Here is a 14,964-nt window from a genome sequence, read left to right as displayed (position 1 = left end):
CGATTCCACTCGATTTTCAATTTTTTTAATAACAAGAAAGTGATCAAGCTGATCAAGAACACGTTTTATTATCGTTTAACCATTTGCACACATTATTTACAAAGTTGCACTAAAAGCACCACCGGTTTCCTCTGATGGGAAAGCAATGGTAAGCATCGTGGCCTCTTGAACATCAGAGAAGCCCAGTCTGTGATGTGAGGGGGACATCTGACTTTTTTCCCTCCCTAAAAGTCCATTTGAAGTACATCCTACTCCCTGACCTGGACGTTTCAAACCATGTATGTGGTAGGGGGAGTCCAATGGAGCTTGAGTTTTTTTCCATCAGTCTAGTGAGTTTTAGTCCATGTATGAGGTATCCATGGCCTCTGTCTCAGGATGAAGCAGACGGCTGGCCAGACGCTCAATATCATCCAAACTGAGCTGTCTGAGAGAGCGCTCATAATCCTGGGAACAAAAAAAATAAATAAATAAATAAATTAACCAGGGCTCTGTAAATTCTAGGGCTCACGCAGTCCGTGAGGGAGAGAAATCCAAACATTCGCTTATCATTCATCGACCTCAAATATGGCTTATCACTTGAAACATGCAAATAGTAGCAACTTTACAAGTTCACTCGCTCCAAAGTTAGCCTAGTCCTAGGTAAATGTGCGTTATTATTAGGCGCATATCCATGCTTGTGAGGAGAGCGTGCTTACTACATGACATACATGCGCTGGTGCGATCACTTGCATTTAACTTAAAATACTCTCATTTTGGTCATACAGATAAGAGTAATGCAAACTGTAAAGTGTCTATTTTTATTTCTGTAAACTCACAATAACAGCAAAACGAGGTGCTTTTGTAAAATAATGAAAACAATCAAGATGCGCTTTCTGCCGTCTCAGTCTCTGTGATCTTGAGCACGTAACTGAAATTTAGCGTATACATGCCTCACAGACATGAGAAATATATCTATAGAAAGCTTGAAATGTCAAACCAATTCAAGTGGAAAATAAATATTCTCAGATTATGTAATCCGTATGAAACGTGCATATAGGAGCGTCCACTACTGTGGAAGCGACGAGTCGGCATCACTGACTTCATCTCTGCAGTCGAAAGCACAGAAAACATTATCAATAAATTATTCAAATGTTCAGACAGTCTCCTTCTGTTTTTTCACGACACACTCATAATCATTATGTTTGCCGGTGCGCTGTGGCAAACTTTACGCATGTATTATATATAGGCAATTAAAAGCTCATTATTATGATTTATGGTTTAATATAAACGTGCGATTCATCGACTAATGGCTTAAATGAACGACTACTAGTCGACTAGAAAAATCTTTAGTCGAGGGCAGCCCTAGTAAATTCCTAACCAAATCAAACACTCAAATGTTGTAATATTCTCATCATGACCAATGATTTTATGATACATTTATGATGCTCACTTCTTACACATATTACAAATGTAATATTATTTAATTCTGCTTTCTAAAGATTGAGGAAATCAAGAGCAGTGCTGTTATTGTTAACTAAACTATTAAATGCTTTTTGTTAACTGACAAAGCTGAAATAAAATAAATATTAGATGAAATATGTTAAATGTTAAAAAATAATAATAAAAAGCACATAACAAAATGACAAACTAAAATGAAAAATTTTAAAATCTTAATTTTATTTAAGTACTATAATAGTAAATAAATAACACTAAGGCCCCATTTACACTAGTGCGTTTTTATTTTAAAATTTCAGAAACGATCTTCGTCTACCAGGGTTGCCAGGTTTTCACAACAAAACCCGCCCAATTGCTGCTCAAAACTAGCCCAATGGTGTTTCATTGGGGGTCCCCAGGTAAAAAAAAAAAATCGCTTTCCGGGGGGTAAAATCTGCATTTTTGGCAGGGTTCCCCTGGTAAAATTTGTATTCCAGTGGCTAAATATCATGTTATTTGTGGTCGCTTCAACCCACGGACATTAAAAAAAAAAAAAAAAAAAAAAAAAAAAAAACACCCTGCGGCAACAGTGTTAAAGTAGCCACATTCCGCATGAAAACCACAGACTTGGCAACACTGCAGTTTACACTATATGGCCGAAAACATGTCACATGACCATTCATGCACACTGGGCATGCGCGTACAATTGTAAACAAGTTTAATTGCACAATGGCTGCTAATGACAACAAAGCCAGCAAAGATTGCAGTTCAGTCTCCATGTTACTGTTTACACGGTCGTCAAGGATACGCAGAGTGAACGTGGGCAGCCACGCCATCGGTTTCGGTCCGTTTATACTTAAAACACAAGCCCGGCGTTTTCAATCTAAAACGTGGTCTGCAGCGTTTTCGAAAGTCTCCATTTTCGAAGTTCGAAAACGCCAGTGTAGAGTAAACGACAGGCATAACCGTAGCAAAACGTATGCGTTTTAAAATGAAAACGCACTAGTGTAAACGGGGCCTTTATGACAAAGAACAAGAAATTAATCCTTTTTTTTTTAATTCCATTGAAATAAAAGCAAATGTGCACAAAAAGTTTCTCATTGCCACTGTCACCTTTATCTTGTTCACTACAATATTTTTTATAAACCATATAAAATTACTCTAATAGAGACAGTCAACATCATACAAAGTACATTTTCCAGATATATTTATTGTTTTATTTGGCATTAGTATAATATAAAAGTCATGTTTTTAATTATGCAAACATTTGTCTTTTATCATACAGTACAGTTTAGGATCCCCTTCATATTTAAAGAGAAACTATTATACTTTTTACTAGGGCTGGGAAAATTAACGCGTTATTATCGCGTTAACGCATTAATTGATTAACGCCGACAATTATTTTAACGTGCATTAACGCAGTTTTTTCTAATTATTATTTTGAAAGTCCGTTGCTTACAGACAAACAATGGGTCACAGGAGGGGTGGGATGTTGATCAGTACTGGCTTTGGATTGGCATCATCACGCGTCTCAACCAATGACAGCGTTAAGCGTTTTCTTTTTAACACGCGCTATAAGGGAGGAAATGCCCTGAACGCGAAACTTTGCACGTCGCGTTCATCTTCTAGGCTCTTGTCTGTAGTAGGCTAAGCGTTTTCCTCCCATATAGCCTATTATAAAAGAAAACACTAAACGTGGCTTAATGCAGCAAGACGGTGACATTAAAACTAGGACTACATCTTTTTGAACATGTAACGCGCTATATTGCATGTCAGCGTTTTATAATGATTTTCTATGGAAGAAAAATGCCTAACTTCTCGTGTTGTGTTCTTAACCTGATTTAATCTGCTTGTCTGTACAAAGTATGTGTTATTAATACCTTTATGTTAGTCTACTGTCTTAATGCATTTTATTAAGCGTTTTCTTTATAACGAGGAAACATTCGATGTGAAACTTTGCGCGTTTTGAGTTAATATATGCTTGTCTGTACAAGGTATTCTGTGTTTTATTAATAAGGTGTGTACTGAATTTGGTGCTTCAATATCACTTTCTTAAGCCACTTAAAGCGTCTTATATGGGGAAGAACGCTTGATTACGGTGCCGTTGTCTGTTTTAGCTGGCTATACTGCCATCTAGTGGTAGCAGGCGTGTCACCGGGTCCACAAATGCAGATCGTTGCACGCACAAATTCTGATCTACATTAATACAAAATCGAAGTTTTATATTCACAGCTATGCTTTCTAGACATAGACTGTTTATGCTGCTCCCTGATGAAAGAAAAATGTTTCTGCTGGTACCTGTTCAAAAAAAAAAAAAAAAAAAAAAAAAACTTGCCGTTGTTTGGAAGGTGCCTGTTATAATGTTACGATCGAGGCTCTCTACTCTAAGCATAACTTGTTTTCCTATAACAAACTAGACAAAACGTTAATGTCCTGGCAGTGGCAAATAGCTTTGGTTTTATATTTAATTTGATTACATTAATGTTTAAGTTGAGATTTACAATAAATATTTTAACTACTACTATGTAAAGGGAATACTGCTGTAAAAAAGCACCATATTTATGTTTGCAAACCAAATGTTATTGCACCTTTGTTCATATAGCAGTACTTTTACAATAAAAGTGCGCAATACATAACTTTTGAACTCATTTTTGAATTTTGCACACAACACGATTAATCGCAGAAAAATCATGCGTTTGATCGCGATTAAATATTTTAATCGTTGCCCAGCACTACTTTTTACATTTCCATCTTTCTTTAGTGTGTAATGTTGCTATTGGAGCATGAAAGTTACAAAGCACAAAGTCACTCCAGCGGGAGTTATTCTCTATATCAGTGTCACTGTTTCTGAACTCCCTTAAATGCCTCCATTGTCCAACGGCTTTCAGCAACACCCTGCTTCATACTACAGTAATGTTAATAAATCTTTAATACATTAGCTCATCCATTAATATGATTTCTGCCCGAGTCCTGTCAGATTCTTTTCCACCGGCTGTAGACGTGAAGACAACACCTCCCAGGATTCCGCGAAATCAAGGCGTCATCAAGCTATGCCTTTGTTTTGAATAAGCGACCTCTAGCGGCGAAAAATTACATATTGTGCCTTTAACAGACTAAACTTTATATTAAAAAAAAAAAAAAAAAAAAAATTGCAATTGATTTGTTAAAGGTGTATGTTTGGGCTGAGTTTCAGCTGCATTTACACAGTTCTGACCAGCAGGGGTCACCAGCATGTGGTTTTGAGCGCTTCAAAACAGTCAATAATTTTGCGATGCGGTTGGTTTAGCTGATTCAGTTTTAAAAAAAAAACTCACTGCTCACTTCTCGTAGTTCTGCTGACAGCAATTCAGCTACATCTGTTCTATGAAAAGATAACAAATGGTGTGTTCCATTCTGTAGCGATCACCCCTATGCCCTAATAATTTCTTCGAGGACTATTTTTTGCAATACACTGATATTGTATGGGTGACGCCATTGTTAGTGTTAACACAAGAGAAGCTGCAACTCGCAGTTATAGTAAGGGGCGTAACATTTCCAAAACATGCTTGAAGTGCTTGACCAATCGCGACACACTGATCCAGCCGACTAATCAGAGCACATTGCACTTTTTGGAAGGAGGAGCTTCAAAGAGACAGAAACTAAACAGAGCGTTACAGAGACTGGGAAGAGAGGAGCTGCAACAATGTCAAATATGTGAAAAATAAAGTGTTATTTGAACATTCAAGCATGAAAACCTATTCTAGTAGACCCAAAGTCAATATCAAGACTTTGTAAAAGAGCATAATAGGTCCTCTTTAAGGTCCTTGGGATCAAAAAGTTAAAAAAAAAAAACCTAAACTACACCACAAAAGACATTCAAATGACAACAAAAGGTAATAAAAAAAAGAAAACGAATAAAAAAAATTGACAGCTAGAATCACACTATATAGGTAGAAAATATTGCAATAGTATTTATTTTTGTCTTGAACATACCTTAATAAGTTGTTCCTGCACTTTTGCTGCATCAGCTGGGCTGAAATGTTTGGCCAGGACAGTAGACAATAACTGCCATACGCCACTGCCTGCTTTATCATTATAGCTGCTGGTTCCCCCCGCACCGCTGCTCCGCTCTCCTGCTGGCCGCACAACCAGATTCAGCTTGGCCTCCGGTCCAATGGAGTAATCACTCAATCTGTGTTCATCTGTAAACAGCAAAACAACCGTCACAATGACATTCACAACACAATGCATGCAAACTGGCAATGACTGGAACTCTGCCTCAAAATCTGAGAAAAACACTGCAGGAGGAAATCATAATAAAAAGAGTGTTAGTGTTGCCTTAAATGATGAATGTATGTTTGTTTACTGATCAACATTTTACCTGCGAGCGCTTTTCCTTTATACAGCAGTCTCTGCTGACTTGGAGGGATGTTTAAACGTTCTGATACCAACTCTTTTACCGTGGATACCTTTTCATTTTCTGTCACCTGTGCATCAAAAGAACACATCTGCTGACAAAAGCATTGTATAAATTCACTGGCACAGATCATTTAAATATTTATACACATGACCTGAGTTTGTATAACTGAACCGATTGCTTTCTGTGTGTCAGTCTAACTGGGGTTATACCAGGGTTATTTCTAGTTTTGTTTTAAATGGAATATTGCAATATTTATTATAAATGATTTATTTGTGCACATCATTTAAATTATGTGCCCTTGTAATCTTTATTCAAAGAAGAAAAAATAACTTCCTCTCCCTCTCTTCTCTCATGATGTATTCACTGGTGTGAGGGTGAGACAACCTGTCACTCACATGAGATCCACCAATATTATTAAATCAATCCCTCATGGACAAAAATCAAGTCCTGCCCTACATTTTTTCTTGTTTGAGAAGCCGTTTCACTCAGATATAAGTCACAATAGGGAAGAAAAGACAATTGCAACTTCTGTTTCCTGCTGAATCCGCCGGAAGCTAGTTATTTGAATTTAGGTTTAAATATGGATATTTTTCTTATTAAAAAAAAAAAAAAAAAAAAAGCATCGCCTTGCTTCAAAAGGCATATATTAGCCCCCTGGAGCCGTACGGATTATTTTTTATAATGGATGGATGAATGAATTTTTTTGGGTTTGAAAATCTGGCCTCCCACTTCACTACCATTATAAAGCTTGGAAGAGCCAGGATATTTTTAAATATATCTCTGATTGTGTTTGCCTGAAAGAAGATAGTCATATACACCTAGGATGGCTTGAGGGTGAGTAAATCGTGGGGTAATTTTCATTTTTGGGTGAATTGTGCCTTTAACTAAATCTAAAACCATTAAAAAACACTTTACTGAAACATGTTACTTCAAAAATAAATGTTAAAGGGTTAGTTCACCCAAAAATGTAAATTCTATCATTAATTACTCACCCTCATGTTGTTCCAAACCCGTAAGAATTTCGTTCATCTTCAGAACACAAATTAAGATATTTTTAATGAAATCTGAGAGATTTCTGCTCCTCCATTGACAGCTACGCAACTACCACCTTGACACTTCAAAAAGTTCATAAAGAGATTGTAAAACTAATTCATATGAGCTGAGCAGTTTAGTCAAAATTTTCTGAAGAGACTCGATCGCTTTATATGATGAACAGATTAAATTTAGGCTTTTATTCACATATAAACAGTCATCAACTCACACATCAGTTGTGGTAAATGGAAGCTCAAGCATGTTTGACGTGCAAGAACCAATGAGGTTCATTCTCGTGTTATGCAGCACGTTTGAGCTTTGTTCTCGTGCAGCAAGCAAGTACAGTTGAGCCTCTGTTTATGGTTGCTTATCAATGTTTATATGTGAATAAAAGCCTAAATTTAATCTGTTCATCATATAAAGCGATTGAGTCTCTTCAGAAAATTTGGACTAAACTGCTCAATTCATATGAATTAGTTTTACGATCTCTTTATGAACTTTTTGAGGCATCAGTGGTAGTTGCATAGCTGTCAATGGAGGAGCAGAAAGCTCTCAGATTTAATTTAAAAGATCTTCATTTGTGTTCCGAAGATGAACGAAAGTCTTACAGGTCTGGAACAACATGAGGGTGAGTAAATAATGACTTTTTTTTTTTTTTTTTTCATTTTTGGGTGAACTAACTATAACTGACATAAAATATTTGAACAAAGCATTTCACAGTTTAATTAGTTTAAGTTGCTTGCTTAAACCTAGAACTGAAATAAAAAATATGTAAAAATTGGAATTAAATTGTACATAAACATATAATAGTATCTCAATAATACTAAAATAACGTGTTATACTACAAACAAAAACTTTAGCAAAGTACTCATGTACAGTAAATGGGCACATTTGATCCAATAACTGATCCATCATACATAAACATAATCCATACATTAACATTCAATCCATTAAACTCAAGTTTGCCTGATCTAACTAGTTTACTGCCACTGACTCAAAACCTAGTGATCTTTCTACCTTTTTTTTTATTAAACGCTTGAAAGAACAGTAACAACAATTGTCATACCATAATACCATACCAATAAACAATACGTCAGGGTCCAACAGTCTTTCGGTCCAGATTAAGTGCCAAGTCCTTAAACAAAGCATGATCTTTCTACCTAGACATTATTTCTGTGAATCAGACACGTTCAACATCGCATATGAACTGAAAACTGCCACCTAGGTAGGCAGCTCAAAAGGTTTGGAGATAAAGCTATTGTGTCGTGGAGGAGATAACTGTCTGGAGACCTTAAATAATGTCTAATGGGCTACAGCAGAAATAAGTGGTTGCATGATTATCTATAGATTACTAGCTAGCACATATTAGCATTACATGTTCAACAAAAAGATGAATAGAAAGCTGCAGCACAGTGCTATGCTAAAGCAGCTAACAGCCACATTACTACTTCAAAACACCAGACGACTCATATGCTTACCTGAACATTACACTCTTTTCCTTGAAGAGGCTTTACTGTAAGAATCATCTTTACATTTATAAAATTAAATACAAAACAAAGAATAGATAATTATCTCGCTGGACATTCGTGGACTAGCAGCCGACGGTTCTCACGGACATGATGTCGATGACACTGCAACTGCGCATGCGCGGTGAGCGCGCCTCACCCAGCTGAAGAACGTGCTTTTTAATGACTTGACAAACGGGAAAAAAAAAAGAATCTGTATTATATAAATAATATAAATATATTTACAAATAAAACTATATTTCCAATTTAAAAAAAAAAAAAAAAAATACATAACGTACAGTACGTAACGTTTGCCTTTCTTAAAATACAGAAAATGAAAAGAGGCTCTCATACAAGTTTGCTGCATCTGAGGTACACCAAAGAGGACAGGAGACCTTCCGGGTGGGGTCATAAAAAGAAACCATGCCCAAATATGTTGAAAATAGACTGCAGTCTTGTGCCAGACCATAAACTAAAACTCAAATCCAGAACTGAAACAAGGTTACGCTTTATTTTAAGGTGTTTGTGTCACAGTTTAATTATACATTTAAGTACTGAGTAATAATAATTAACTTCATGTACTTACTATAGGGTTAGGATTAGGGTATGGTTTAGGTTTAGTTGCATGTAATTATGCATAATTTATAGTTATTACTACAGTAACTACAAGTAACATGTAACAAGGACACTAAAAAGTGTTACACTTTTTTTACGGTGTCCATGATACAGTGTAATTATACATTTAAGTACTGAGTAATATTAATTAACATGTACTTACTATAAGGTTAGGGTTAGGATGAGGGTTTGTTTTAGGGTTAATTGCATGTAATAATGCATAATTTATAGTTATTACTAGAGTAAATATGTGTAACATCACTGTAAAATAAAGTGTTACCAAAACAAGTGTTATCCACAACAAATTTAATTTGAGACCCAGACCAAGGCCACAAGATGAAAACTAAACCCTACCAGATACAAGGTTCACGATTTATTTTTAAAGTTTTGTTACATAAACACACATACTTAAGGAGAAAAAAATTTTTTTATTGATCCGAATAACAAAACATTATGAATTATACAGTCAAATGTTCATTCATCATGAACAGAAAGCTAGCTTCAATTTCTAAAGCTTTTTCACATTTTTACTCTTTTAAGTAATTATACTTAATTTTAGCCTATAGTATTTTATAATGAATCTGATTTATTTATGGGAAAATATTTGTTTTTTCCCCAAAAGATTTTCTTTAGGCTGTTGAAACATTACAAACATGTTTTTTTTTTTTTTTTTTAAGTGACTGTGAGAATGTCACTAAAATTAAGAAGTCACTTCACCTTCAAATTAATTACATTTCAAAACAAAAGGAATTTAGTTGTACAAGTGCTCATGTTGTGAAGATTAAATTAAGGCAAGAAATTCCACACCCTTATAGGATATTGCTGTTAAGGATATACAGTATAATGCAGGCATATGGATGTGTTTACATACATCAGTCACCCTACTAAACATGTCAAAGAAAATCTTAAGAAATTAAAATAGATAGGAAAACATATTGTCATCTAATCTAATCAGCACAGGCAGCATATCCTAAAGCAGGGGTGTCCAATCCTGGTTCAGATGTGTTTAATTAGTGTTGGAGACTCTGCAGGAAGCTGGCCTTCCAAGAACGGGATCAGACACCCCGTCCTAAACAGTGAAGCTGAGAAATTACATTAGGGGTGTCCAATCCTGCTCCTGGAGGGTAACTATCCTGCAATTAAACACACCTGAACCATCTAATCGAGGTCTTACTAGAAACTCCCCAGCAGGTGTGAGATTGGAGATAATGTTGGCCCTCCTGAAGCAGGATTGGATATCCCCAAAATTACATGATTTATTCAAAGCAGATGCTTAAGTTTAAGTTTTGGAGAAAATGGAAGTGGGGATGAACTGCTGTTTTCAGGAATCTGTGGGGGGAAAAAAATAACAAAGTTCCTGATAAATGATTCTGCTAACAATATGTTTTAAAATACAGTAACTGAAATACATTAACCAATTTTTTTTTTTTTTTTTTTTTTTTACAAAATATGCTTAATTACATAAAGTATGCTTTATGTAAATCACAAAAACAACAATTACCATTATCAAACATTCAAGCTTTTTTTTTTTTTCCCCAAAACTAATAATAATATTATCAGAACTTACTCCTGTATGTTCACATGTCAGGCTCTACAAGAGAGAAAAACAAACATTCATATCATTTCATTAGTCTCATTTAATTAATAATCACAATGTTTTGAAAGAATATTAAAATTTCTGCAACAAACAGACAGACAGATAGTTAGACAGATGGTAGATAAGATAGATAGATAGATAGATAGATAGATAAGTCTATATTATGCATGTGCCATAATAAATATGATGGAGAAGAATTAAACTCTAAGATCCAATAAACAGACATCTAAGAAAGTGAGAAATACTCAAACAGATCCTAAATAAACCAACGTCAGACCCTTTCTACCACTTTCTGGAAGTCAGAGAAACAGAAATATAAAATCGAGAACAAAGGGGCTCTTCTTTAAGCAATGCCAAGTTAAAACTTCAGATTTGTTCTCACCCCACGTGTAGGACTTTGTGGGACTCGACATGTGACGGACTCTGCAGGTGTACTCCTCTCCAGGCTGGGGCAGGAAGTCAACATATTTTGTCAGGTGGAACTGCCAGCCCTCTTCGAAGGCCAGGTCGGTCTGTGTGCTGCCTGGGATCTCCACCCCATTCTTGAGGAGCTGAATGGTGATGTCAGGGGGGTGAAAGCCACTGACATAGCAGATCAGCACGTTTGCTTTCCCATACTCTCCAGGGTTGCGGCTATACACCTGCACTTTTGGGTCAGCTAGAGACCACACAAAAGGAAACATTGTTATACAGTGCAGTATTGCCTTTGGAAATGTGTTTACTGCTTTTGTCCTTATGTTATTATGGCAGTAATTTTAACAGAAGAAACATTTTTTAAAGAAAATATTTTGATTAAATAACATGTTATCCTGAGTCCTTTTACAGAAACTTGATAACTACCTACCATTAATATGCAGTAAAACGAGTTTTTCTAATTCACATGGATTTTCCCCTCGTAAGTGAAAGTGAAAGTAAAATGTTCTGGCGATTTCAGACAAACAAACATGTCTTAGACATGTTTGAATAACATATTTGACAGATTTTCACATACTATTTAAAGTTACAAAAATACGGCTGGTATTTTAACCATTTTAAAGGATTTTAACCGTCGTATTTGCCGCGTTACCTGAAACTACGTCATAGTTTATTGAAGCTGAAAAACATAATCATTCTTAAAACTACTGAAGGATTCAAACGCATTTGATAAATATTGGGTAATAAACACGGAAACAGAAAATATTAATACTAGCACAAGAAGATTGGCAGAACACCTTCGTCAGAAAACAGATGCTTCATACTTACATTGCCTGGCAGAACAACTGGCGCTTAGAAACACCAGCGCGACTACAGCGAGTTTGAACCACATGATTTTCACAGCAGTGAAATTATCTTTTTCAAAGTTATGTCCTCCGTCGAGTTCACGTCTTGCCTCCTGCTCTTTGCCTGAACACAAAACACAGCAAGGCGGAAGAGGAAAAATATACGGGTCAACAGATTAAACCCCGCCCTCAAATATTTTTTAACAAATCATATACTGTCTTTTTCTGTTGCTGGGTGATTATGGCGCTCTGATGGTTGAGGCGACTTGTATAAAAGTCACCATGAAATCAAAACCGATCTTTTTATGGAATAGCTATTGCATTATTCATTAAAGGATTTTCGTGCACATCATGATTTTTTTTTTTTTTTTTTTTCTACATTAATTCATGTGCCTCGTAATCTTTTATCAAAATAAATTCCCCTACTGCTGCAAGGGCGGGACAACCTGTCACTCACATGAGATCCACCAATAGCAAACCACAACCATCCAATCAATTCCCCATGGACAAAATCAAGTCCCACCCTACATTTTTCTTGTTTGAGAAGCGTTTCAGTCTAATATACTTCACAATATAAGAGGAAAAGACGATCGCAAATCGCAACTGCACTTATGTTTCACGCTGACTTTAACGCTCATCATTGCACTTACTTAATAATAGAAAAAAGGATAATACTTTAGAATACTGTTCCGCATTAATGAACAACTACACAGGAACAAGTGAGTAATGCAATATTAAAGGGTTAGTTCACCCAAAAATGAAAATTCTGTCATTAATTACTCACCCTCATGCCGTTCCACACCCTTAAGACCTTCGTTAATCTTCGGAACACAAATTGAGATATTTTTGTTGAAATCCGATGGCTCAGTGAGGCCTGCATTCACAGCAATGACATTTCCTCTCTCAAGCTCCATAAAGGTACTAAAAACATATTTAAATCAGTTCATGTGAGTACAGTGGTTCAATATTAATATTATAAAGCGACGAGAATACTTTTGGTGCGCCAAAAACCCCCAAAATAACGACTTATATAGTGATGGCCGATTTCAAAACACTGCTTCATGAAGCTTCGGAGCATAATGAATCAGCGTATCGAATCATGATTTGGATCGCGTGTCAAACCGCCAAACTGCTGAAATCACGTGACTTTGGCGCTCTGAACCGCTGATTCGACACACTGAAGGAGGGGATTGAACACACCACAGAGCTCAACGCTAAGGATTTTTTCTGGTTCAAATTTTTACTTGCCCCGCCAAAATTTTTAACTTGCCCCACAACAAAAAATTAATAAAGTAAAAGAAAAGAAAATGGGCCTATAAAAAAAGCCTAGTTATTTTTTTTGTTGTTTTTGATACATGTAACCTTAATAAATAGGGTAATGACACCAAAAGCTACTAGATTAACTCACTTAAATTTTAAATATTGTTAGACAAATAAACAGTAAGTAATAAAATAGTAACAAATAATAAAATTATGAGTAATAGCTAAAATAAATACAACAGAACAAACATATAAGTTAAATAAACGGTGCTTTTCAAGTTTTTCATGTATCTAATGTATAGCTAAATATATAACTATAGATTAAACTTTATTAAAGTTAATCAGTCAAGAGCAGTTACAGATACATAAATAATGTTTTGAAATGTTGAAAATATATAACGTTAAACACTGTTATTTGAAATTATTTAAAAAAATAAAAAGACACTTTAAACGTGAAATTAAACCCGCCAGTAGGTGGCAGCAAGTCCCTGTTAATGAGTGAGTCAAGATGATTCAACCGATTCATTCAAACGGCTGATTTATTCAGGAAGTGTTGTTCAGAGATGCAAAACAATGCTGTGGAATTTGGAACTATTCTCGTAGGCGAAATAGAGCGAAACAGGCGATTTGGTGTATAAAATGTAAGTCACTTGATATTAAGTTCTTGTTCATTAAACTGTACGATGTATACAATCAATATCACATTTGTAATCGTGCTGATATTTGAAGAAAAACGGCGCTATTTGTTTAATATTGGTTAACTATATTAAATTATATAAATATTAAAGATATACAGGGTCATTTTTGCCCCTTGGATTCTGATGCATTCTAAATGCATTTTAATAGACTAAATTACGCAGTGAAATCGTACTCTCTAAATATGCACGCGCACTAGTCTAACCTACTAGACTACGTCACGTAGTGCATGTGTGCACTTAATGTGTGTTTTTGTTTGGTTTTTGTAAAGTGAGGGACATACTCGATCATTTCAAATCGTTAAATCAGCAATTACGATATCATAGACTATATATATCGCACACCCCTACAGCACTGGCCCTATCGGGCAAGTGATAGTTCTGTCTACTGTCCCGAGCGTAGTTCACACTGGCCCCGGCCATCGGGCAGTCCTTATTGCCGAGCCCTGCACCAGCTTATTCATAACTTAAGGCTAACATATTCATACTAAAAGCTATAAACTTAAATTTAGATTTCAGGGGGACTTTAAGAGAAAATGCTTAGGCTACTGTACCTTTAAGAAGCATAAAAAAATTGCCCAACTTTTGCGAACAACCTCATTATTAAGTTTAGCATACAGCCTAAAGAAATCGAGCCAAAGGCCTATTTTGCAAATTATATCATTGCCCTACTTTTTATATAGCAACATCATGCTACATGTTTTCATCATAGTCATTGATAAGATCTTCTTTAATGCGAGGTTGAATGCAATGAAAACGGTGTATTTTGCAACTCGTCTTATAAACTCTGTCAGTGTTTAATTGTCTGTAAATGTAGGCGATATATTAGAATGAGAACCCAACTCCCCCTCCCTCCCTCCCTCCCTCTCTCTCTCCCTCTCCTCTCTCTCTCTCTCTCTCTCTCTCTCACACACACACACACACACACACACACTCACACACGCACGCACACACTCAGATCAGCACGCGTGCTGTGAAGACATGATTCAAACATTCACACTCTGGATTTCTTCAGTAGCCTCTTCCAAAAGCTGGCCAGCTCTACACTCCAGAGGGAAAATCGCCTTCGCCGTGTTTGTAATTCCCATGTTCCTTTATCGTATTATTCAGGTAAATGTCTTCTTCTGCAATATATTTAAACAAATAAAAAATAAAATTGGTTTTATTGTAGCTTCATCTGGCTCATTAT

At 35.8% G+C, this 14,964-nt stretch overlaps 3 protein-coding genes across 5 annotated transcripts in view; 1 reads left to right on the top strand and 2 right to left on the bottom strand.

Annotated features, from left to right (window-relative positions):
* Nucleotides 1–43: 43 nt before the first annotated feature.
* ubl4a (ubiquitin like 4A) lies at nt 44–8,555 on the bottom strand. 2 transcript variants are annotated; one of them, XM_051902272.1, is made up of 4 exons: nt 8,323–8,555; nt 5,774–5,879; nt 5,386–5,594; nt 44–444 (listed from the first exon to the last, which is right to left on the bottom strand). In XM_051902272.1, the coding sequence occupies exons 1-4, from the start codon at nt 8,368–8,370 to the stop codon at nt 337–339; spliced, it is 471 nt and encodes a 156-aa protein (XP_051758232.1). In that variant the 5' UTR covers nt 8,371–8,555; the 3' UTR covers nt 44–336. The 2 variants fall into 2 exon arrangements, with proteins under 2 accessions (XP_051758232.1, XP_051758231.1); XM_051902271.1 differs by having other exon boundaries at nt 5,774–5,900; nt 8,323–8,521.
* An 817-nt stretch (nt 8,556–9,372) lies between these two features.
* Nucleotides 9,373–12,025, bottom strand: b2ml (beta-2-microglobulin, like). Its single transcript, XM_051902273.1, has 4 exons — nt 11,804–12,025; nt 10,944–11,219; nt 10,532–10,555; nt 9,373–10,293 (listed from the first exon to the last, which is right to left on the bottom strand). The coding sequence occupies exons 1-3, from the start codon at nt 11,865–11,867 to the stop codon at nt 10,542–10,544; spliced, it is 354 nt and encodes a 117-aa protein (XP_051758233.1). The 5' UTR covers nt 11,868–12,025; the 3' UTR covers nt 9,373–10,293; nt 10,532–10,541.
* A 2,682-nt stretch (nt 12,026–14,707) lies between these two features.
* Nucleotides 14,708–14,964, top strand: part of prkg1l (protein kinase cGMP-dependent 1, like) — a 32,582-nt gene continuing 32,325 nt past the window's right edge. The window contains exon 1 of one of the 2 annotated variants that reach the window (XM_051902262.1): nt 14,708–14,885. The gene's annotated coding sequence lies outside the window, so the exon portion shown is untranslated. The remainder of the gene's footprint in view (nt 14,886–14,964) is intronic. The other variant, XM_051902261.1, reaches the window with a different exon arrangement.

This window comes from Ctenopharyngodon idella, chromosome 8, assembly GCF_019924925.1.
Source record: "Ctenopharyngodon idella isolate HZGC_01 chromosome 8, HZGC01, whole genome shotgun sequence".
NCBI lineage: Eukaryota > Metazoa > Chordata > Actinopteri > Cypriniformes > Xenocyprididae > Ctenopharyngodon > Ctenopharyngodon idella.
This window is presented reverse-complemented; position numbering and strand designations above follow the sequence as displayed.

Bases quoted from the DNA above. Each gene is read 5' to 3' on its own strand.
- ubl4a (XM_051902271.1), bottom strand. From the start codon at position 8,370: ATGATTCTTACAGTAAAGCCTCTTCAAGGAAAAGAGTGTAATGTTCAG. The intron at 5,901-8,322 runs GTAAGCATATGA...TTTTGTCAGCAG, and splicing joins GAAAAGAGTGTAATGTTCAG to ATGTGTTCTTTTGATGCACA. The intron at 5,595-5,773 runs GTAAAATGTTGA...TGCTGTTTACAG, and splicing joins TAAAGGAAAAGCGCTCGCAG to ATGAACACAGATTGAGTGAT.
- b2ml (XM_051902273.1), bottom strand. From the start codon at position 11,867: ATGTGGTTCAAACTCGCTGTAGTCGCGCTGGTGTTTCTAAGCGCCAGT. The intron at 11,220-11,803 runs GTAAGTATGAAG...TGTGGTCTCTAG, and splicing joins CAGTTGTTCTGCCAGGCAAT to CTGACCCAAAAGTGCAGGTG.